This window comes from Chenopodium album, chromosome 26, assembly GCF_948465745.1.
Source record: "Chenopodium album chromosome 26, dcCheAlbu1.1, whole genome shotgun sequence".
NCBI lineage: Eukaryota > Viridiplantae > Streptophyta > Magnoliopsida > Caryophyllales > Amaranthaceae > Chenopodium > Chenopodium album.
This window is the reverse complement of record NC_137859.1, coordinates 7,393,042-7,416,125: the sequence shown is the minus strand read 5'-3', so window position 1 is coordinate 7,416,125 and position 23,084 is coordinate 7,393,042. Positions and strand designations below refer to the sequence as shown.

Here is a 23,084-nt window from a genome sequence, read left to right as displayed (position 1 = left end):
ATGGCAACTTCAGAGGCAGTAGAAATGGGGAAGGAGCTCTACTTGGCAGCCGCGAATGGTGATGTAGAGTTCCTTGGAGAAGGAAAGGGTAATGAGTATTTACTTAGGAAAACCTACGAAAAAAATAACATCATTCACATAGCAATTAGACATGAACAACATGATTTCATAGAAGCATGTCTAGAAAAATTTACAATTAGTGAGGTAATTTGTGGGAATTCCAAAGAAAACAACCCTCTTCATATTGCTGCTGAGGTAGGCAATTTATTAATAATGAGCTTACTTTATGATTATATAGAAGAGAGGATTGAAGAGTATGTAGGTGAGAAACCATGGAAAGTCCAAAACTTAAGAGGTAATACTCCTCTTCATGTTGCAATTATCCATGAGAATGTCAATATTGGAAGATTTTTGTTGGAGAAAGATCCTTCTTTGGCTTGTATTGTCAATAAGTCAAAGGAAGCACCACTTCATCTTGCAATCAAACAACATGTTAATTATAGTAAGTTACTTATTCTACTTTTATTTATTTATTATTGATTGAATACAAGGCACAATCATAGGGTGTGTATTTGTATATCATTTTTAAAAGTTAGCGTAAGCATGACAGATTGATCTGCATGTCAACTCACTCATTTTTAACCAATCAACAAATTATCTAAAAATTATTATAAAGGTTCCATTTTATAAAAGATTTATTTGCATGTCACTTCACTCAACTTTAACCAATCAACAAAATCTCTAAAAACAATTGTTAACAGATTCTGTTGCCATGACACAACATGTGAATCAAATTATGCATGAGTCTCATTTTAAGAAAGATCAACTTATACATGACATGTCCCTTAGGCCTTAGTCCATTTCAATCATGACTCACTTTAGTGAACCAAAAGTAATAGTAACCCAGGCCTACTAATAATATGCTACTCTGTATTACTTATATTAGTTAAATAATCAATCAACCTACCTTTTAAAGATAAGCCAAAATATTGGAAGTATAATTTATATTGGATCTATGCTTATCGATACAGTATATGTTGTTGACTCCCTCATTTGTTAAGTATTGTGCTCACTTTTGTATCATTTAGTGAATATGTCTGTAAGGACTAAATGAATTTGAACTAAATTGATTTGAAATGAATTAAAGTTGATTAGATTTGAAATGAATTGAACTGAACTAAGAAAAAAATTAAAGTCAAACTCTTCTAAAGCTAATATGTGTTGTGTGCTCTTATTTGTGTTAATCAAGCTGTGAGTGAATCAATAATGGCTAGAGTGCAACAACCACTCAACGAAGGCGGAGCAGCTCTAACAATCAGATCAGCACCGCAAGAAGATATGTCAGTTATGATAAAACTTCTTGTTGAGAAAGCGAGTAACGTTACGTGTTTTCCTGATGCAAAAGGATTGACTCCTCTTCATAGAGTAGCAACCCTTATCACACCTTATAATCTACAGTTTATAAAGTTAATACTTGATAATTGTCCGCAATCTGCGGAGGTGTGTGATAATACCGGCAAGTCCATCTTACATCTTTTGGTAAATGAAATCCCAACCTACCACGAAACATTAAATTTGCTTAATCGTAAGGAGATGTATGCCTTGAGGAATCATCAAGATCACAATGGAAATACACCGTTACATATTGCTGCGAAGAATATGGACATAAATATGGTGCGTTTTTTACTTGAATCCTCGGCCAAACTCAACATCAATAATATGGAGGGTGTCTCAGCGGCATCTGCCATACAACAACAAGATGTGCTTCAGGTATGAAATATTCAGTATTGTTACTCCCCCTGTTTCAAAACAAATCTAAGTATCAGTTTGACTGACACATTTTATATTTTAACCATTATTTATGAGATATAAAATATTCCAAAGTTGCATATAATATGAAGCAGAAGTACTGTCATAAAAATATGTATGAAACAGAGATAGTAGAAAGCTATAATTAAGTCTTTAATTAATAATGATGCAGATGCTAAGAAAACGAATTTTGACGAGGGAAGAAATTGAAGCAACAGACAAAGCAAACATAATCATTCTAAGGGAAAGAATGAGCAAATTAGGAATGGATTTCTTACTCTCACAAGATTCAAAGGGAAAAAACATCCTTCATAGAATAATGTTGATTAAGAAGGAAAGTCGTGTAATGCTAGACGACTTCGTGAACTTCGTTGAAGAAGCACTTGAAACCTTTCCATCACTTATTCGTCAAACGGACAGTAAAGGGGACACTCCGATTCATATCCTTGTGCGAAATCATCCTGATACCACAATCTATGTTGCTTCAAAAGATCAAGATAACGCGCAAAATGATGATAGTGATGGTAACCTCGATTATGTTTATTCGACGTTGTGGCGATCAAATCTTTTGCCATTGTTACTAGAGAAGTGCAATCAGTGTATCCTTAAACTTGAAAACGAGGCTAGCGTTAAGGGGGTTCGTTTCGACTCACCATGGTTGGTGCAAAATGAGGATGGTAATACGGCTCTCCATGAAGCGCTCAAATCGAATAATAACATTAATTTGGTGAAATTATTGTTAACGTATGATCAGAAATCGGTTAGTGTGGTTAATAAAAATAAAGAGACGCCTCTTCATCTATTCGCTAGCCGTCCAGTAGGTAAGTACATAAAACACTTGGTTCATTTCATAATGTTGGTCTCATTTTTCATTTTGGGTGTCTTGATTCTAATATTTTCACAATATAATTACTTAATTTCAATTTTGGAAAAAAAATCGATATCTTACACTGACATGTTTACACTTTTTTATAATGTCTTTTCAGTAAATTAAATGAGTCAAACAAGAAAGAAGTAGTACGTTATTCTTTTACATTCAAATTTCCCTGGCCTCTTATTGTAAGCTTAGTTGTTTCATACTTCCTTCTTTCTAAATTAAATGATATATTTATTTTATCATGTTTGTCTATACAAGAATTCATTTGTAACTATCCCAATTATCATCAATTATAGTAAAAATTATATTAAAAGTTAATATTTTGAAAATATACAATAAGATAATCGATTTAACAAGATCTAACATAACATGACTATATATTTTCTTATCTATAAATCACAAAGCCTAGTAAAAAAAAAGTTTGTAAACAGTATCAAACATCAAAATGTGTCATCTAATTAGTAACAGAAGCAGTTTGATATCATTATTTTGTTTTAAGGCATAGAGCAATTTAATCGAGAAGACATTAAGGCGATGGTGGATGCTAATGTCCAAGCGGCCTATTCGCTCGACAAAAATGGCCTCACACCCTTACTAAGAGCAATAAAAGCTGGTAACTATTCCGCGGCTGCAGTGTTATGCAAAGCTTCTCCGGAAGCAGCAAAATCCGGTGACGAAAATTGCCAAACATACGGGCACCTCATTGTAAAACATCCATCAGAATACTATTTTGCTCGCCTTTTTCAAGATAAGGAGTTAAGAGAACTGTTAGAGATGAAGGACTCAAATGGAAACACACCATTGCATCTGGCAATCATCGATAACCGGTTCGATCTCGTACTGTTTTTCCTTGAGTTTTGGAAAGAAGAACGTAAGTCGTCTAAGGTGAAGGTTGAATGGGTATCGAAACTTCTAGAAATACATAATAAAGCTGGTAAAACTCCCAACGATCTGATAGCAGAATTGCCCAGTCTTCCTTCCAAAGTAAGTGCTTCATTTTTTAGTTGTATTGCCTTACATATACAGTATCATACTTTCTCTGTTTTTTTTAGTAAAATTGCAACAGTTTGATTTTTAAATTATTCGTATATGAGCTTTGTCTACAAATCTTATGATATATAAAAAAAATATATAAAGGTTAGTTATTGTATAAGATGTTAGTTGGTGGGTTGGTTTCAACGTATGCAAAGTTTTATAATCTTTACTAAATCAAACTTTGAGATTTATATGATCAAAATATATACAATATATCATAGTTAATGTGTATACTGTCTTAGCAAATATGCTGGTTAAACTGTTGCAAATTATAAAAAATTAAAAATTAAAAAAAAATAAGGAAGTTTATATGCATGATCAATGCGCTTGTCTTGATTGAGTTCTTATTCTTTACTTTCTTTTTTTTTTTTTGACAAGTTATTCATTACTTCATGGTGTCAAGTCATTCATATTGTCTAGAGTCTAGACAATAATGTAGCTTCATTCATCAATTACCTCATTCGTAGTATTGGGTTGTACCATATTACCGATTGTACAATAGAAATTGTCTAAGTTACTACAATATGTTATACTATACATGTAATTAACTGAACCTAATGCCTTTATCATTCAGATCAAGAAGAGCATTCTGGATGAAAAAGAAATGATAGGTGTTCTTAGCACATGGGGCATTCCTTCAAGAGAGATGAAAACCTATGTGAACACAATAGGTATTATAGCGGCTCTTTTGACGACAATAACATTCACAACAGCATTCACCGTTCCTGGTGGGCTACTCGAAAATATTGGGACACCCGTTCTAATAGGAAGCATAGAGTTTCAAGTTTTTATGGTATTAGATATATTAGCAATGTGCTTATCAATGATGGTTTTATGTTGTCTCCTTTGGATCATGGCTACAAACAACAGGAAGAATTCAGTGATGATACTCGATTTCAGTGTAACATTGGTCCTAGCATCATTCTGCACAACTCTTTTTACGTTCATGGTGGGTTTGTGTGCAACTACCTTACCGGTTAAAGCCTGGATGGCTTACGTTACTTTGGGTCTATGCACTTTGCTTATATTGCTAGTTTACAAAGATATCATCATCAATGTGCTTATTCCTTTTAAAGATATCATCATCAATGTGCTTATCATCATCATCAAGAGTATTTTTAAAAATGAACGATAAAGATTACAACAGGCATTACAGCTGGATAAACACAAGTATACAAGAAATTACTTTTATTAAGGATGGCAAGCTCGCTCAGCCCCTCAACCCAACTACTTTGGATAAATTTCAAGTGATCAAATCAATATAAGATCACTATAATACCTACTCAATATAATATAATTTTGTCAACTTCATGTAATAATTATTAGACAAAGCTTTTTAGTCGTAACGTGCTATGGTTTGATTTATCTTACTACTCATCAAAGAAAAAAACAAAAAAAAAAAAAATAAACAAAATATGGACTTCAAAGTCTTTAATAATTTCAGTGCAACATTTACATAGTTCAACACCTAATATATAAGCTAGATCATATATATGATATTATGAATATAAGTCAAATTCTAATAAACAATACGAAGTATATAGATTAATTAAGCTAGCTCCTGTCAAAAAAAAAAAAAAAAAAATTAAGCTAGCTAGCCATGCATGCATATTGGAGAATATAGCTAGAGTTAGTACGAAAATGAAGGAGCTCTATGTTGCTGCCATGAAAAGTGATGTAGGATTCCTCCAAGAATTCCAGCACGACGATTATCTAAAGAAGAAAACCCTTAACTAAAAATAATAATAATAACATCCATGCTTCACTTAGCGATTTAACACTAAAATTTTAGAGGCATGTACATCTTATCAGCTCGATCTAGTGAGAAAAACACAAGCATACTAACAGAACCTTGTAAAAGACAATCTAACACATAATATATTAGCAAAACAAAATAAAGTTAATATTTTTAGAACTAATCAAGTTTAGAAAAGGTAGTTGTTACGAAGTATAATATAACTAGTGTGATAAAACATACCGGGAGTAGTTGAGTAGAAAAGGTCATAATGATATATGTGTAATCTCAAGTCTTGAATATCACCTTTCAAAACTTTAATCAACTAAGTTGTTTTTTTCCATGGAAGTAGTTGATAAATGTATAAGAGAATGTTAAACATGTATAGATAAAATAATTAAATGTATATATTACATTGTTGATTTCTTTTGTTGTTAATTTGTTTTAATTGTACCTCGTCATATATGATATCACATTCATATATATAAATGATATAATGCGCACGTCGGCATGCATTAAATTTGACTAGTTTAACGTTTTTTATCACCTCTAATAAAATTGATGGATAAGAAAAAAACTTAAAACTTAACACGTTATTTCCTCATATTGGTTAATACTACTTATTACAATAATTAATTTGATTGTCACAAGTTATGTTGACGTTGATTCTAGTAATTATTTGATGAAGGATTCCATTAATAAGTCACAAATAATAATCATTTTCCTCGTATATAAAAAGTAGACTGAGATAGCAACTTTTAGTGTATTACGTGCACCCAAACAATAATCAAACTATTGATATTATTTACGGGTAATTAATATACAAACTAAAGATAAGCAATGAAGTTGATTGTTAATATTTTTTTTTAATACTATATGTAATTTTTCCTAGAACAATTTACCATCCATGGTGTACAAAATTATTTACCGTGTTTATGGTACAATGTTAGTTATTGTGGTAAGAAGCAAGACTACAGTAGTTGTTCTTCTTACCACAATAACTAACATTTCACATGTTGGGTTTGGCCCAAATTGTAGGCCCACTATTTGATGGAGTATTTGTTAGTAGGGCTGGCAAACAGGTCGGGTCGGGTCGGGTTCAGGTCGACCTGTTTACATAAACGGGTCAGGACCCCCCAACCTGAACCCGACCTGTTTACTTAAACAGGTCAAAAAAACCAACCTGAACCCGACCTGATTATAAACGGGTCGATCTGAACCCGACCCGCCTAAACCTGATTTTTTTTTTAATTAAAAAAAATAAAAATAAAAACCTGTAATTTACTAATTTCTTTATAATGTAATTTTTTTAACCTGTAATTTGACTAATTTCTTTAACCTGTAAGATTCAAGTATTCAAGACTTCAAGTTCAACACATTATTCAAGCAAACATAACTTAACAACATAATTCAAGAAAATCCTGCTGCATTAGTGCATTGTCCATACTTCATACACTCACAACAGCAACTATAACTTGAAAAGTAGCCAGCCAACAAGTCCAAAATATTTCCAAGAGTTACATGTCCAAAATACTTCCAAGTAGGCAAATAAAAGTTCAACTAGAAAACCAAATACATGTCCAAAATAATAGTAACAGTTTCATCAACTAATTTTAGAAGAAATTAACAACATAATCAGGTTTGACTCTCCATGACAGCAGGACTTTCTGGTGCACTTTGTGGAGGGCTGGGAGTATCCCCCACATCATCGTTGACTTTCATGGCCATGATTATTACCTTCAGAATGTTCGAGATGAAGCTTCAATCTTCAGGGTTCAAGCAGTTTTATTTCAATCTTCAAGAGTTAGAGAGAGAAAAGAGAGGAGAGAAGAGAGAGAAACTGAGAAGAGAGAGAGTTTGAGTAAAAGAAAGCAGCGAGAGAAAGAGGGGATTGTTTTAGCCGTTTAGGACTTTAGGTCTTTAGGGAATTAGGGTTAGATAATTTGGGTTTGGCCCATATTTTAAAATGAGGGTTTTAAGTTAAGCGGGTTGGGTTCGGGTTGACCCAACCTGAAACCGACCCAATTAAATAAACGGGTTTATGCGGGTTGGTTTCGGGTTGGGATTTTCAACCTGAACCCGACCCATTTAACTTCAGGTCGGGTTCGGGTTGACCCAATTACATAAACGGGTTGAAAATCTCTATCAAAACCCATTTATTTCGGGTTGGGTTCGGGTCGGGTTGTCGGGTCGGGTCAGCTTTTGCCAGCCCTAATTTGTTAGAAGCTTTTGGATACATGTAACATGGTTAGTATTGCTTCTTATTTCTTTAAATTCTTCTACTAGCTTGTATCATGCAAGTCACTAAAATGATCTAGAGAATTTTTTACATTGAAAGTATCTGGAAACATAGTTTGTGAATTTTCTAGAATATCATGGATACAAGAATGATGAAAAGGCTTCTAGAATCTTTCGGCCCTTTCTTCCATGCTCCATCTTCAACTATAAATATAGGTCATGTGTAGGAGTTTATAGGTACTACGCAGCGGAAATAAACATGAATCATATTCATACAGTACCTAATCCAAGGATCTAATGCATAACACATAAAGAACAAATAATTGTACCTTTGAAGCGTGATTCCACGTGCGATCGAGCAAGAACAAAAGGAGATAAAGAACCCCAAGCGTGATTCCTCTACTTGGTCCACAGGCACAGATTAAGACCTCCACTAATGCTAGTTAGTCGTGACTGAACGCTTCAATCAACCTTCAACGGAGAGGAGAGACATACTAACCAAGAACCACCACGATAACCACCACACGCGCCACCAAGGGGTGGCCGGCCGTACGGACGTGAGGGGAGGATGAGGGCCGTGAGTTGGAGAGAGGATTAGGGTTTTGGGATTGGTTGCATTGATGTCAAAATTCACAGTGTGTGAATTATGACTGCTTCTTACAAACCCTAGGCATGGATCTTATTTATAGATCTCATCTCTAAATAAGAGCCCATGTCAAAAGCCCAAAACCTAATTCCAATCTAACTATGCTAGCCCAATCCAATTCATGATTAGTTAATTGCTCATGAGGCCCATTAATGGGCCTCTTACTTGCTTAACCCAATACCCTTGTGTGTGACCAATATAGGATCCATTCTAAAGGGCTTTGGACCATTTGACTAGCCCAAAGATCATCTCTCATAGTCTAGCAACAGAGGATGACGCCCCAATAGAATGAACTTATTATCTCCATAATAGTGATCCTTGATATATCTAGTAATTGCACTTATCGAAGACATAATTCCTTCATCATGGACATTCATTCATGATACATACACACACAAGAAACTATACCTATACACAAGTCTTTCTACTTATCTCACCTCCTTATTTTCTACCTATTTACTTTCTCTATAAATCCACTATTACCTATTGTTTGTAATATAATACTCCTTTGTGTGTGAGTTTTTATGTTGGGAGTTTACCTGTACTAATCACCCTTTCAAGAAGAGTTATTGTACACTCTTATTTTTCATATAGTGGATTAATTTGGTGCTCGTCGTTGTGTTTTTTTTAAAAAAAAAAAATTTAATTTTTCATTTTACATATTGTGTTCATTTCTTTACTCTTAAATTAGTTTGCCTTTATCTTTCTGCAAATTATTTTATCAGTCTCTACCTCTTTAATTTGCTTCTGATGTGCACTACTTAAATTACCAACCCTAACATAACAACAACTTTTGTGCGTGGTTACTATCCCTATTGGACTCGTTGATAATTGGTACACTAGTTTTAATTGAAAGACCTGCTTTTAGGTTTTTATGATATCTGTCCATGATGTTGTCAGTTTTATTTTGTCTGTGGATCATTATGGTTACTAACAACAAGCATAACTAATTCAGTAATAATATATACTTAATTTCAGTGTAACATTGCTCCTATTCTCTTAGCATCATTTATATATGTTGCTATTCCGCAAATACCTCGTCATCAACTTACTTATTCCATTCCAAAATATTATACATTATTTTATTTGGATGTTTTTGCAATTTGCTTGAAAATTATTATGTGCAAAAATCAAAAATTGGTATGCAGCAATGACTTATAAATACAATGGATGTTGTAACCCAAAACCAAGAAATGGAGTCAAGTTCTCACAAATCAAAGATTTGTAATTAAGGTTTAGAGTTTAGACGATATTTGTTCAAACATATTTTAATATTGCAATGGATCGAACATATTTAAGTAGAGATATACCATTTAACAATGTGAAGCAACACTGCTACAAAACATTCCATGTATATGAAACATACATGTTAATGATGATAATATTATCTTGTAATAATAAATTAATCATATTGTATGCACTTAATAACTTCGAGAGCGTATGCAACTATTTTCCGTACTATTGTAAGAAATTAGATTATACCAAAAATAAAAGAAAATTATTTTTTTTGAAATTGATCCGATACTCTACATAAGTGTCAAAAATTGACTCGACTTTAAGCAACCCAACATAACCTAAAATCCCAAATTGACCTTATCCTTAAATATGTCTCAAATTCGAAATAACCAAATCCAACCCGAACCAACTAATAGTCAAATTTGACACTTTACCATCAACATTACGCCTTAAGCCCATAATTCTACTAAAAAAAAATATTTCCTCATGATAAAATTGTGGGACTTTACATTTTTATTTTTGGTTGGTAAAAAAAAGCGCCTATGATACTCGACACTTTGAAAGTAAGAATAAGGGTAAAGGAAGTCTCACCCAATGTATATCTAACTTCTTGGTTGTGACTTGTGACTTGTGAGATGCAAATTTTCCCTCTATACCAAGCTTTACATGGTCTATCGACTTATGCGTGAGCATTGTTAACACATACGTAGTATACAAAAAAGTACAGTTGCTGAAGCTAGAAGCAACATCCGCAATGCAATTTACATGACCTTGTTTTGAGCCACAATTTTCTAAGGCTAAGCATCATTTTTCTGGCATTAGTTGATCACTTAATCCTCTTCATTCCTCCTTCATTATTTCAGTATCAAAAGAATCAGAACCAAGAAGAATAGAGCAACGCAATTACACAACACTGAAACTAAATTACTTAAACGTGCGGCAACTGTTCATCCAAAAAATTTTTTAAAGAATATACTATTGTTTCAGATTCACTTTGAACACTCGGAAAAGAGCAAAAAAAAAAATGCCTCTTTTTCCTGCTCCACAATTTGATGAATTTCGAGATAAACTATCTGCTCAATTAAGACCATGGCATCGTTCTCTTCAATTCTGGGCTCGTACTGCTGAAATCTATACTGGTTATAAGGTTTAATTTCTGGGGTTCTTCTATATTTTTGTTGCTTTGTTTCGATTTTTGTGGGTTTGGGTTTTTTTTCCAATTTTTAATTGGTTTTAATTTAAGATTATTTGCATAATTATGATTCTGGGTTGTAGTCTAAAATGTGTTTAATCCCAATTTTGTTGTTGTTTATTGAATTTTGGTTTGAATTTTAGGTATTTCAAGTTCAAGTGAGTTTTGTGAAAGATGCAAAGAAGCAAGAGGAAATGTGGGAAAGGCAACATGAGATTGCTGCTGATAAGATTTACAATATGTGCTATGATCTTGGTGGGTTCTTTCTTAAGGTATTTTAAGTTTCTTTCTCATCTTTTTTAATGCAGTTTTTTTCTTGATTTTTGGTGGATTTAATTGAATGTCAATCATAAACATTGAATTTTGCATTAATTTGGACAAGCTTAGAGAAAGTTATTGATAATTTATGTTGAAAATTTGTTGCCTTTTCGTTTTTTTAATAAAGTGGCACCCTTCAGTAATCTATATTTTTCAATGGGCATTGGTCCTTTTGAAGTAAAATTATAATCTTGCATGTAAACTTTTGTAATTAAAAATGGTTAGTTGGATGGCTTTTAAGAATGGCTTGTATTTATTGGATTGTGTCCCACCATTTCTATAATTGAGCTATGAGTTGATGATTTTGTTCAATATTGTAAATTCTAAGGTTTTTGTGACACTTTGTGTCGAAAATTTGCTGTCTTTTATCAGTTGTTCTCTCTTGAAATGGCATACTGACATTCTTTATTAATCTATAATTTCAATGGGCATTGATTACTTTTAAGTATAATCTTAATCTTGTATCTAAATTGGTGTTATTTAAAACGGTTGACTTTGAAGAATAGATTCTGTTTATTAGATTGTGTCCCATCATTGCTATAGATATCGTATCGAGGTTATTGTGATGTGTAGGGAATATATTGGCCTGTATATCTGATGAATGACTAAAGTTTATAATCTGAATGCTTTTGGTGATGAGGCTTTGATTAGATTGCTCAAATTGTTGGGAAACCGGATTTGGCCCCTGCTGCATGGGTGCGACGGCTGGTGACTCTTTGTGATCAAGCTCCCCCTACACCTTATGATACTGTTCAGCGTGTGCTAGAGAAAGAGTTAGGAAAAAGCATTGGAGAATTGTTTGATGCATTTGATGAAAATCCTCTTGGTTCTGCTTCCATTGCACAGGTATATCTTCTATGTTGCAGATTCTGAAGTCTTGCCTGTTATTTATCTCTTTGTTATGTTGATACTTCTAAGTTGGACATGTTCTTGATAAGATGTATCTTGTTGATTCTATGTTTTTCTGATAGATTTGCTATTCGAGCCAACTTCTTGTTGATAAATGTTTGTTTTTACCCCTTGATTATTGTTGGTCATAAGACTCTTCTCTCTTTGCATAATACAAAAGTAAAGGTTCATCTTTGCCCCATTAAGATTTAGACTTGTCTAAAAGGTCATAATCTGAATATCTGATAACCCCATGGAACCAAGGGAAAATTTTTCACACTCAGAATTGCTTGTCAGGGTTTTGCCAGAAATTAAAAATGTTTGTCATTTTGCGCGGATGCCACTTCAGTCTACTCATCAATCTGAGTTTAGTATAATGTTTCTAGTGATCTAACCTTTCTTAATGCAAGTACTAGTTGGGATCCATCAGCCAGCCGGTATGTGAAAAATCTCAGGCTATAGACTATAGTGCTTGAAAATTTTATAACATTTGTGTTGGGAATAAGTGTGTTTTTTGCTTACTGTGGACTACGCTGGATGTTATGATTCCTGAGAGCACTATATGGATAGATATAATTTGTCACCATAGTATAGGTCTGGCTTCTACACCATGACTTGCTCTTGATTAGATATGTCTATGATTCAGCTAAGCTGTTTCTATTGATTTATTCTTTTACTTGAACATTCATGCTGAATCTTATGCAATTTTTTTATTCTTTTAATTTAGGTCCACCGTGCAAAGTTGAAGGGTTACACAAGAGATGTCGTTGTTAAGGTAGATAACTTGGATGCTTTTTAGGAGCTTGAATAGTGACTATCATCTGATGCCTGAAAATCTTCTAGGTCCAACATCCTGGAGTTCAAGAGTTGATGATGACTGATATTCGTAATCTGCAAGCTTTTGCTTTATACATGCAGAAGACAGATATCAAATTTGATCTCTATTCTGTGACAAAGGAAATGGAGAAGCAGGTGAAATTTTTATGTTTGCTAGTTTCTCTCCTATTTTCAATGTCATCCTTTAAGCCTAAAGCTGGGATTAAGTAGCTGTAATGAAGGGAATTAATCATTAAACACAATTAGTGCCTTTGTGGTAATTCATCCCCCTGCTATAACATGACTCATGATGAGTCTTATTTTGCAAAAACATGTGTGTACACGAGTAACATGACTATGAAATTTATGGCTGTTGTAATACCATCAAATTGATCTTTTATCAAAATAGTACATAGTTTATGTTGTGCATAAGTCTCGATCTCATGTTTTCCAAGTATGATATTTGATATGGTAAAATGATTCATACATACGAATTAAATGTTTGAGGGTTGAACATAATTGGGTCTGAATGGACGGAGATCTCTTGTATTACTGTATTTACTGTTTGAGAAAGAATGCTTCATGTATCCATATCTGAAGATTTTTATTAGTTTATGTTGCGAATGTTATCAGTGCTTATGCTCCCCAAGTGGGTTTAGATGCGGAAGAGAAACGACAATTTTGGGAGGATCTAGACGAGGTGGTACAGGGTGTCCACCACTCAGAGAAGTTATATATTGGAGGGGATCTAAATGGGCACGTTGGGGCGAGCCGAGAGGGCTATGGGAGTGTCCATGGAGGCTTTGGGTATGGGCAGAGGGACGCCGGTGGTGAAGCTATTATGGATTTTGCCCAATCATATGATTTAATTTTGGCTAATACTTGGTTTAAGAAGAGGGATTCACACTTGATAACTTTTCGGAGTGGAGCAAATGCAACTCAAATAGACTTCCTGCTCACAAGGAGCATAGATAGACAAAGTTGCCTAAACTGTAAGGTTATCCCAGGGGAAAGTGTGGTCACCCAACACCGGCTATTGGTAATGACTATTCGTCTGAAAGAGAAGGCGAAGAAAAAAGTTAGACAAGAAGAACCGAGGATAAGATGGTGGACCCTAAGGGATGCAAAGGCTAAGGTTTTTACAGAAAAGGTAATTGAAGAAGCGGATTGGGATGGAGAGGTGGATCCGGACATGACTTGGTTACGAATGAAGAACTGTTTCCTAAGAGTGGCCAAAGAGGTCTTAGGGGAAGTAAGGGGAAGAACTTCGATACAGAGAGATACTTCGTGGTGGAATGAAGAGGTGAAAGCAGTAATTAAGCAAAAAAGGGAATGCTATCAAGCCTTAGGAAAATGTAGGAGTGATGAAACCTTTGCAGCGTATAAGGAGGCTAAGAGTAAGGCAAAGGCAGCTGTTCGTCAAGCGAAAGAAAAGGCATATCAGGAGGTTTATGAAAAACTTGATTCCAAGGAGGGAGAAAGGATCATTTATAAGATGGCAAAGAGAAGACAAGAGGCAAGGAAGGATATTGGCATGGTGAAGTGTGTCAAAGATAAGAACCAAATGGTCCTAGTGCAAGAGGAGGACATCAAGGACAGGTGGAAGGGGTACTTCGATGAATTATTTAATGGAAGTAATGGAGTTGTGATAGGAGATACCTCTGTGAGTGATGAAGAAATCAACATGGAGTATGTGCGAAGGATTAGGAGAGTAGAGGTGGAGATTGCACTGAGGAAGTTGAAACCTAAGAAGGCGGTTGGCCCTGATGGGGTACCGATAGAGGTGTGGAGGTGTTTGGGTAAGATTGGTATTGATTGGTTAACAAACCTTTTCAACAAGATATGGACGGCTACAAGGATCCCACAAGATTGGAGGAAGAGCACCTTGGTCCCGGTTTATAAAAACAAAGGAGACGCTCAAGATTGTTCTAACTACCGAGGAATTAAGCTTATGAGCCACACTATGAAGCTGTGGGAAAGGGTGATTGAACAAAGGTTGAGGGCATACACAAGCATTTCAGATAACCAATTTGGTTTTATGTCTGGGAGATCTACTATGGAGGCAATCCATTTGATAAGACAAATGATGGAGTTTTATAGGGTAAAGAAGAAAGATCTTCATATGGTCTTTATTGATTTAGAGAAGGCATATGACAAGGTGCCAAGAGAGATACTTTGGTGGGCAATGTTGAAGAAAGGTATCCCACGAAGGTATGTAGACCTAGTTAAGGATATGTATCGGGATGTGTCAACAAATGTGAGGACATGCGGAGGGTTGACAAAAGATTTCCCTATTACAATCGGATTGCATCAAGGGTCTGCATTAAGCCCTTTTCTTTTTGCAACGGTTCTAGATGAATTAACTAGACCATTTCAAGATGAGGTTCCATGGTGTATGTTGTTCGCGGATGATATCGTTTTGGTGGATGAGACTAAGGACGGGGTTAATGTTAAGTTGGAGCAATGGAGGCAAAGGTTGGAATCTAGAGGGTTTAAGCTAAGTCGGAGTAAGACTGAATATTTGGTATGTCGTTTTGGCACTCAGAGGGGGACAAGCAATGAAGTGGTGAGTTTGGATGGAAAGGATTTGACCATGAGTGAATGTTTTAAGTATCTTGGGTCGATCATCCAGAAGAATGGTGACATTGATCAAGACGTAACCCACAGAATTAAGTCAGGGTGGCTTAAATGGAGAGCGGCCACGGGAGTGTTATGCGACCGCAGCATTCCCCTACAGTTGAAGGGAAAATTCTACAGGACTGCCATAAGACCAGTGTTGCTCTATGGTACAGAATGTTGGGCTTCTAAGAAAGAGCATATTAAAAAGATGGAGGTTACGGAAATGCGCATGTTAAGGTGGATGTGTGGAAACACTTTAAGAGATAGAATCAGAAATGAGGTTATTCGCAAGAAAGTAGGTGTGGCAGACATTGCAGATAAATTAAGGGAAAATCGTCTGCGTTGGTTTGGACATGTAAGACGGAGACCCGTGGGTGCACCGGTGCGAAGAGTGGAAGAGTGGGATCATGGAGGGATTAAACGAGGAAGAGGGAGACCAAAAATGACTTGGTTGGAAGGAGTGAGGAAGGATATGAAGTGCATGGATTTACGTGAGGATGAAGTTTTGGATCGTAAGGGATGGAGGAGAAAGATTTATGTTGATGACTACACGGAATAATCATATTTGGTTCATGTTAGCCGACCCCACTTTTGGGATTAAGGCTTTGATTGATTGATTGATTGATGTTGCGACAGTCAAGTATTCTGTATGTCAGACTGTCAGTGGCCTTCTTAGGCTCCATGATTGCAACCTGGTGAGAAAATGCAAGATTTTGGAGCCCATATGATGAAAGGGGGCCATGGAATGTGGGGAGACATAAACTCATTAGCCATATAAGTATGTTGCAATTAATGTGAAACTTCCTAGAAAAATGAGTGTTGCAAAGTGCAATTACTATGGAACAGAGTAAGTACTTGATGGAGATTTATGCAATTAGTCAGTAATTTGGTTTTTTGTGTGCATGACTTTCCATGTAGTTAGGTAGAGAGAATTAAGATGAGAGATGCTACAGAAATAGTTTAACAACTTTTTTCATTTGTATGTATCCTTAGCTGTCTTTTTGGGAAAGTTTTCTTTAAGATTTAATTTTTGATGATTATTGTCAAGTATTATAGGCAAATTATTGTGATAAAATTGTAAACTTCCAAATTGAATTCATATTGAATCATGTTTAGCGGTTTCTAGGTTGATCATGTGCTACCTTCAAGTACTTTTCTGTTTGCTCCTGATCCTGACTGGAATGTTTAATTTATAATATTTTTTTTCTTTCATAAGATTGCAAATGAATTTGACTTTACAAGGGAGGCTGCTGCGATGGATAAGATCAGGCAATTCCTGTATGAGAATAACAAGAAGAGTCCTGTTCTGGTACCACGAGTCATGAAGGACTTGGCCAGTAGGTAAGCTGCTTATTGTGATTTTGATGGGTGGATAACATCTCATCCACTATTGCACTATTCACAACCATATATTTGTTCTCTTTCACAGCTGTAGACTGCACCATTTTTTTTCGTTATCTTATCAGTCTTGGAAATAATGAACACATATGCAAAGAACTACAATTTGTTTTGCCCATTATACATACAGTGCCTCTTATTAGGATCTAGCCTATGGCAAGGTTGTGGCCTGTGGGGGGACTGGGAAGAACATATGTATGCAGCACCTCGGGTTTGGTTGACAGTGATACACCCTTGAATGACAAGGCGGCGTTGGCTGACCTACTACTTCACAAGAAATTGGCATTCTTAATAATTAATAGCAGACATGCAAAATGCTTTAATATTGCACATTTTATATGATGCCTTGTTTAAGTTTAATATAATTAGTTGGATGAATTCTACTTTTTAATGGAATATGATGTCTACTTCAATGGTTAATTGTGTGGTAATTGTCCATTAAGATTGATTATTCTTTTATTAGGAGGGTATTGGTGATGGACTACATTGATGGGATCCCAATTTTGAGACTTGGAGATGAAATGGCCAAAAGAGGCCTTAACCCTAGTGGTAGGGTTGCGGTTGCAGCAAAGCAGTAAGCCCACTTTTCATCTAGAAGTATGCTATCTCATTTTACCTCGTTTCCTACAAATTTTGTGACTGCTGATGGATTGTATTAATACATATATTTAGCTTCACATTTATTTCTCTTATCCTTTCATGCTTTCTGAAAAATGTAGCATAAATTTTCACTACTAGTTTTGTCGGCACGATTAATTTTTAGCATGGTTTAATCTATATTGGGTATGTCCAAACATCTTTGCATGCAGGAATATTCTTAAAAGCTTGGCTGTGGCATATGGGCAGATGATAATAAAGAGTGGATTTTTCCATGCAGATCCTCATCCTGGGAATATTCTAATATGTAAAGGTTCTGAGGTGAGTGAGAGGCTAATTACCTTTAAGTTACAAGCATTGAACTCTTTATGTTGACTAATTTTAAATTTTTAGGAGGTTAATCGAACTTGGTTACTATTTAGGTTGCATTGCTGGACTATGGGCAAGTAAAAGACCTGCCAGAGAATCTGAGGCTTGGATATGCAAATCTAGTGCTTGCTATGGCTGATAATGATCCTATTAGAGCAATCGAAAGCTATAGGTGGTTACAAACTGACAATCTTGTGGAATTGACTTCTCTGAGCTTTGTGGCTTTAATTTTTTATCAAAAATAGGAAGACAAATCTATCCCATTGAAATTAATCTAAAAACTATATATACAGACATTAGGTGAGAAAAACTTCCATGTCAATCTGATACTTTGATTCTCATCCTTGAGATATTTCTTGTCTGTTCATAGGGAGCTTGGTATCAACACTTTGAGTAAATGTGAAAATGAACAAGAGGAGATGCTGAAGTTAGCACAGACAATGTTCGACACAAAGCTACCTCCTGGAGTAACTATGCTGCAACCTTTCTCTGAGGGATCCTCTATTAAAAAGATTTCCGTTGAGGTGCTAATTTTTGTTGCCTAAGTTGTTGTCCAAAATATTTTTCAATTTTTTCTTTCTTGTCATAAACATTGAATCTCTCTTTTCTTTCTTATTTTTTACACAAAATAAATCCCCTAAAAGTTCTGCTCTCTTGTTTGATTGCATCTAAAGGCTTTTCCTGAAGAACTGTTTTCTGTTCTTCGAACTGTGCATCTATTAAGAGGGCTAAGTGTTGGCATGGGCATGAACTTTTCGTGTGCTGAAGAATGGCGACCCATAGCAGAAGAAGCTTTATATCGTGCTGGTAGACTTCAAGGTAGCCCTTGAGTCTCTATTACTGTACCAGAATATCAGTTATTTTTATGCCTTTAGATTTGATATCTACTTGTATAATTAATCATAACTGTAATTTCCGGTTGTTGTACAGCCAAGGATATGAAGGAAAAAACACAAAGACACGGCTGGTTCAGAAGAACATTTCGTAGGCGATAGCTGATAACATTTGTCGGGCTAGAGACGTGCAAATTTGGAGAACATGCAAATAGCTACTGTCTCATCCACCTTTGTTCACTCATTTCTTCTTGTTAATGCTTTTCTGTTGTGTTCATTCTTTGTTGAGTTATTACAGAAAAAAGGAAGAGAAGAACCAGAAAGCGGCTCATTTTGATTACTCTTGTATTATTTTAGCCACTCTGATGCCTATTGGCATAATCTTAGATGTTTTCTGTAAACCTTAGCAGGTGATACTGCTGATACATGTGCCAATATAATCTGAAATTGAATACATGCTCAACATTTTTAACAACAATGAGCATCTTTATTGAGCTATATGTTTCTGGGTGTTACCTTTATTCATTTTTCCATACAATCAGGTTGTGTAGGATTCCTCATTCAGGATTTTCTTAAAGGTTGGAGACCAATGTAAGGTGACTACATAGATGAAGATGATTCATTGATCCGAAGATCCTAGATAAAATCATGACATAGATGTTGATGATCCATTGATCCAAAGATCCTAGATAAAATCATTAAAATGGAAGAGAAACCAAAGTATGAATTATATTCGGTAAAATGTGATATGTTCTTTCAAGTGATGTAATAATTGAGAAGAATGAAAAGGTTTGTATGTAGATTCTTTGTATTGTACTCCCTTTTATCTCTTTTTGTTTGCCTCATTTTTCTTTTAATCCATCCATTTAAGTTTGCCCCATATTACTTTTAGTAGTAGAAATTACATTTTTACTCTCACAACAATTACACTAACCCCACTACTTTTCTTTCAACCAAAAAATTGGAAAAGTATCATTCCCCTTATGGAGGAAACAAAGGAGGACGACAAAGGAAGTATTTAATTAGTACTCGTAACTAGTAAGTCACCTACATATTCTATAGTCTATACTCTATAGTCCAATATACGGAGTACTAGTTTACTTCTTTCATATTGTTTAACTCATTTTATTTTTTAAATTTTTGATTGGATAGAGTTGACGAGCAAGAAAATTGGGGTGATCAGCATCATATTCGCAATTCATTACCCCTATTACAGGGTGTATACATTAGTTTTTCAACCCTTTTCGCCTTCTCGATGTTCAGTATTATTTTCTCTAAGATCAATGTAGAGCCTGTTCTCTTCAGATTATTTTTAGTTTCAATTCGGTTCCAATAAGTTCAGTTCAGTTTTTAATTTTCTTCTCTTATAAAATATTCAATTAAGTTTAGTTCAGCTTCATTAAGGGCCTGTTCTCATTGACTGAACTCAGCTGAACTAAACTGAATTGAACTGAACTGAAATGAATATTTTATAAGAGAAGGAAATTAGGAGCTGAACTGAACTGAACTAAATTTCAACGTAAGAGAACAGGTCCTAAGTTCAGTTCAATTCAGTTAGCTCAGTTCAGTCAATGAGACCCTTAATCTACTAACCACACTTTCAATATTAAACATGGGTTTTTGTGAGTGAGTTTGTGACTTGAAAAGAGCAAACAAAACCCATATCCTAACACAACTTACACAAGTACACAACCCACCATTCCACACAAAACCCAAAAAAATTCTCCTCATCTTCACCACCATTGTTAGCTTTGGTTGAAGGAAGAGAGAGAAAATGGAAGCAATAAGTGGATTAAGCAGTCCTTGCAATTGCATTTCATCACTACCAAACTCATCTCTTCAAACCCACCACCAAAACCTCCTCTTCCGCCGCAACAACCACCAAAAGTTAGCTGCATTTCACTCACAATCCCATCTTTTTTCCACAAAATGCCCTCTTTCAACTCTCTCTCCTCTCCGAAAGAATTCCACCAAACCCCGCATCTTTCTTCCTCACTTAGTTGCTTCAATGGTCTGTTTTTCTTCATTAAATTTCACTTTTTTCATTTTTTGGATAAGTTATTTTGAATTTCACCTTTTTTTTTTTGGTTTTGTTGCAGAATCAAGTTGAGGAGACCTACATTATGATTAAACCAGATGGGGTTCAGCGTGGCCTTGTATGTTTTTAATTTTGATTGATTTTTAATGGGTTTGTTTTAATTAAAAGAAAAAATTATGGGTTTTATTGGGTTGAAGATTTGCTGAAATGGGTAATTGATGAAATTCAATTTTGTTTAGGTTGGAGAGATAATTTCAAGATTTGAGAACAAGGGTTTTAAGTTGATTGGGTTGAAGATGTATCAATGCCCCAAAGAATTAGCTGAGGTATAATTTATATAATTTTGTCAATTATGAATTTTCTTGCTTCTTTTGATAAAATGGGGATATTGTTTGCTGGATTAGGACTGTAGGTGTTCTGTGCCGGGTTAATTCAATGTTTTTGTTATGAATATGCCTAATTTATGAGAATTAGCTGCTTATTGTGAGTTTGAGAATAGTTAAGGTTTCTTTTAAGTAGGATAAACACACTTTTGTTTGAATTGAAAAAAAAATCTCCAATGTTTTGGAATAATTAAATTATGTTAGTATATATAAAACTCAAGCTCCATTGCTCGAATGTGATGATTATAGGGGTAAATTTAATTTGGTAAATGAAAGCAACAAATTCAATTACTGTGAGAAAACTAGATATCATCCTAATATCCTATAACAAGAATTGGAGTTGAGGATTACAGGCTCTTGATTAAATGGACCCTGAGCATGGCAAAGATGTTGACTAGAGATTGTTGAAAAAATGTGTTTTTATATGGTTATTGTGGAGTTTCGATGGGTTCTTATTGAGCTTAATGTTCACAGGAGCACTACAAGGATTTAAGTTCCAAGTCATTTTATCAGAAGCTGATCGAATACATTACTTCTGGTCCCGTTGTGTGTATGGTAAGATTTGTTAAACTTTATGGTCTTCTTACGTGCAATGTTGGAGTTGGGATATAAGTAGAAATTTGAGGTGATATTTGATGAATATTAGGCTTGGGAGGGTGTTGGAGTTGTTGCATCATCACGCAAGCTAATAGGGGCCACAGATCCCCTTCAAGCTGAACCTGGAACTATTAGAGGAGATCTTGCTGTTCAAACTGGAAGGTTGGTCTTTTAATTTAAATTGTTAGTGACAGATTCATGATGCTATTAGAAATTATTAGCTATGCAATGCTCAAGTCTACCTAATACTTGCAGGAATGTGGTTCATGGAAGTGATAGCCCTGACAATGGAAAGCGTGAAATTGGTAAGAATTTCTATGCTTCAATCTTACTCATCTTGAGGCTCTCTCTGAATTACTTCATGGTTGTGATGTTTTATTAATGGGTCTAAAATATTATATTTGCCTATTACGTGACATTGTATATAGCCTATTTCTTCTGATGCATTGTGGCCCTTTGAATGATTTATGGTTTATTACGAATGTGTTACATGGCAAACTGCAAGTTAGTTCAGAGAAGTTTGTGACTGGCAATTTTTAGATGTTACATTTCTGTCTAGTGATTAGAAACTCTAGTACTAGGAGGTCAAAATCTAGTTACGATGGTATTATTCGAATATAGAGATCAGGAAAGTAGGAAACTACTAGTAATTCTGCTTAGAACAGTTGCTTGCTGAGAAAGGATTCAGCGTGAATTGGTGCTTTCCTGAAATTGCCTTTGCTAATTAAAGATTGATTACTGGTGCTTTGCATAGTTCATACTCCGTATACATGAATTATATGAGGGTGTGTTTCCTACTCTGTATAACATTAGGATCCTAAGAAACTCTCACTTGACGGGGGAAGCTATAAAAGCAACATAACTCTGCTGTAACTGCAGGTGAACTTCTGCTGCACAGCAACATATATTAGAAAATTGATGGTGCTAGAAAGGATAGCAATGTCTATAAACCTATTTTTTGGGCTGGTGGTTGCTTAATTTTGTACTCGCACATTCATCAATGTTGATATATATATATATATATATATATATATATATATATATATATATATATATATATATAATGCCAATATAGTTGAAAATTGAAAGAATTGAATATTTGCATCTGACTTTATACTCTCGTTGCAGGTCTGTGGTTTAAAGAAGGTGAAATATGCCAATGGACCCCTGCTCAAGCACCATGGCTGAGGGAGTAGTGATCTTTTGACCCGTTTCTATGATTCTACTGATAGAGCGTTGCACAGTTTTGAGGCCTTGTTTGCACTGGCTAAACATTCATTCTGCCATGTGCTTCAGATGTAGTTTTCTCTATAAGAGTTTTGTATTACATTTATATAGACAATCACAAGTTTTGTAATCAAATACGAGTTGCTGCTGTAATAAAATTGCTGATGATTTATTACTCAAATCCTGCATTACAATTGTATCAATATGTGAAGTTTCACACTTTTGATTGCTGT

The 23,084-nt window shown here is 35.0% G+C and overlaps 4 protein-coding genes across 4 annotated transcripts; all 4 read left to right on the top strand.

Annotated features, from left to right (window-relative positions):
- LOC145616736 (uncharacterized) lies at window positions 1-615 on the top strand. Its single transcript, XM_081671478.1, has 2 exons — window positions 1-502; window positions 611-615. The coding sequence occupies exons 1-2, from the start codon at window positions 1-3 to the stop codon at window positions 613-615; spliced, it is 507 nt and encodes a 168-aa protein (XP_081527604.1).
- Window positions 616-1,338: 723 nt separating this feature from the next.
- Window positions 1,339-4,856, top strand: LOC145616735 (uncharacterized). Its single transcript, XM_081671477.1, has 4 exons — window positions 1,339-1,770; window positions 1,982-2,630; window positions 3,186-3,670; window positions 4,296-4,856. The coding sequence occupies exons 1-4, from the start codon at window positions 1,339-1,341 to the stop codon at window positions 4,854-4,856; spliced, it is 2,127 nt and encodes a 708-aa protein (XP_081527603.1).
- Window positions 4,857-10,294: 5,438 nt separating this feature from the next.
- LOC145616265 (uncharacterized) lies at window positions 10,295-19,106 on the top strand. Its single transcript, XM_081670961.1, has 12 exons — window positions 10,295-10,723; window positions 10,912-11,040; window positions 11,738-11,932; window positions 12,702-12,749; window positions 12,818-12,946; window positions 16,626-16,750; window positions 17,271-17,381; window positions 17,617-17,725; window positions 17,827-17,945; window positions 18,144-18,297; window positions 18,448-18,592; window positions 18,704-19,106. The coding sequence occupies exons 1-12, from the start codon at window positions 10,601-10,603 to the stop codon at window positions 18,766-18,768; spliced, it is 1,452 nt and encodes a 483-aa protein (XP_081527087.1). The 5' UTR covers window positions 10,295-10,600; the 3' UTR covers window positions 18,769-19,106.
- Window positions 19,107-20,270: 1,164 nt separating this feature from the next.
- Window positions 20,271-23,032, top strand: LOC145616207 (nucleoside diphosphate kinase 2, chloroplastic-like). The gene is made up of 7 exons (XM_081670901.1): window positions 20,271-20,617; window positions 20,706-20,762; window positions 20,884-20,970; window positions 21,502-21,582; window positions 21,674-21,786; window positions 21,880-21,929; window positions 22,753-23,032. Exons 1-7 carry the CDS (start codon window positions 20,381-20,383, stop codon window positions 22,818-22,820), a joined length of 693 nt encoding a protein of 230 aa, XP_081527027.1. The 5' UTR covers window positions 20,271-20,380; the 3' UTR covers window positions 22,821-23,032.
- The last annotated feature ends 52 nt before the right edge of the window (window positions 23,033-23,084 follow it).

Coding starts and splice junctions, on each gene's coding strand:
- LOC145616736 (XM_081671478.1), top strand. CDS start 1: ATGGCAACTTCAGAGGCAGTAGAAATGGGGAAGGAGCTCTACTTGGCA.
- LOC145616735 (XM_081671477.1), top strand. CDS start 1,339: ATGTCAGTTATGATAAAACTTCTTGTTGAGAAAGCGAGTAACGTTACG. Junction 1,771..1,981: donor AACAACAAGATGTGCTTCAG/GTATGAAATATT, acceptor ATAATGATGCAG/ATGCTAAGAAAACGAATTTT. Junction 3,671..4,295: donor TGCCCAGTCTTCCTTCCAAA/GTAAGTGCTTCA, acceptor TTTATCATTCAG/ATCAAGAAGAGCATTCTGGA.
- LOC145616265 (XM_081670961.1), top strand. CDS start 10,601: ATGCCTCTTTTTCCTGCTCCACAATTTGATGAATTTCGAGATAAACTA. Junction 11,041..11,737: donor TTGGTGGGTTCTTTCTTAAG/GTATTTTAAGTT, acceptor GGCTTTGATTAG/ATTGCTCAAATTGTTGGGAA. Junction 18,298..18,447: donor TTAAAAAGATTTCCGTTGAG/GTGCTAATTTTT, acceptor TTGCATCTAAAG/GCTTTTCCTGAAGAACTGTT.
- LOC145616207 (XM_081670901.1), top strand. CDS start 20,381: ATGGAAGCAATAAGTGGATTAAGCAGTCCTTGCAATTGCATTTCATCA. Junction 20,618..20,705: donor CTCACTTAGTTGCTTCAATG/GTCTGTTTTTCT, acceptor GTTTTGTTGCAG/AATCAAGTTGAGGAGACCTA. Junction 20,971..21,501: donor GCCCCAAAGAATTAGCTGAG/GTATAATTTATA, acceptor TAATGTTCACAG/GAGCACTACAAGGATTTAAG.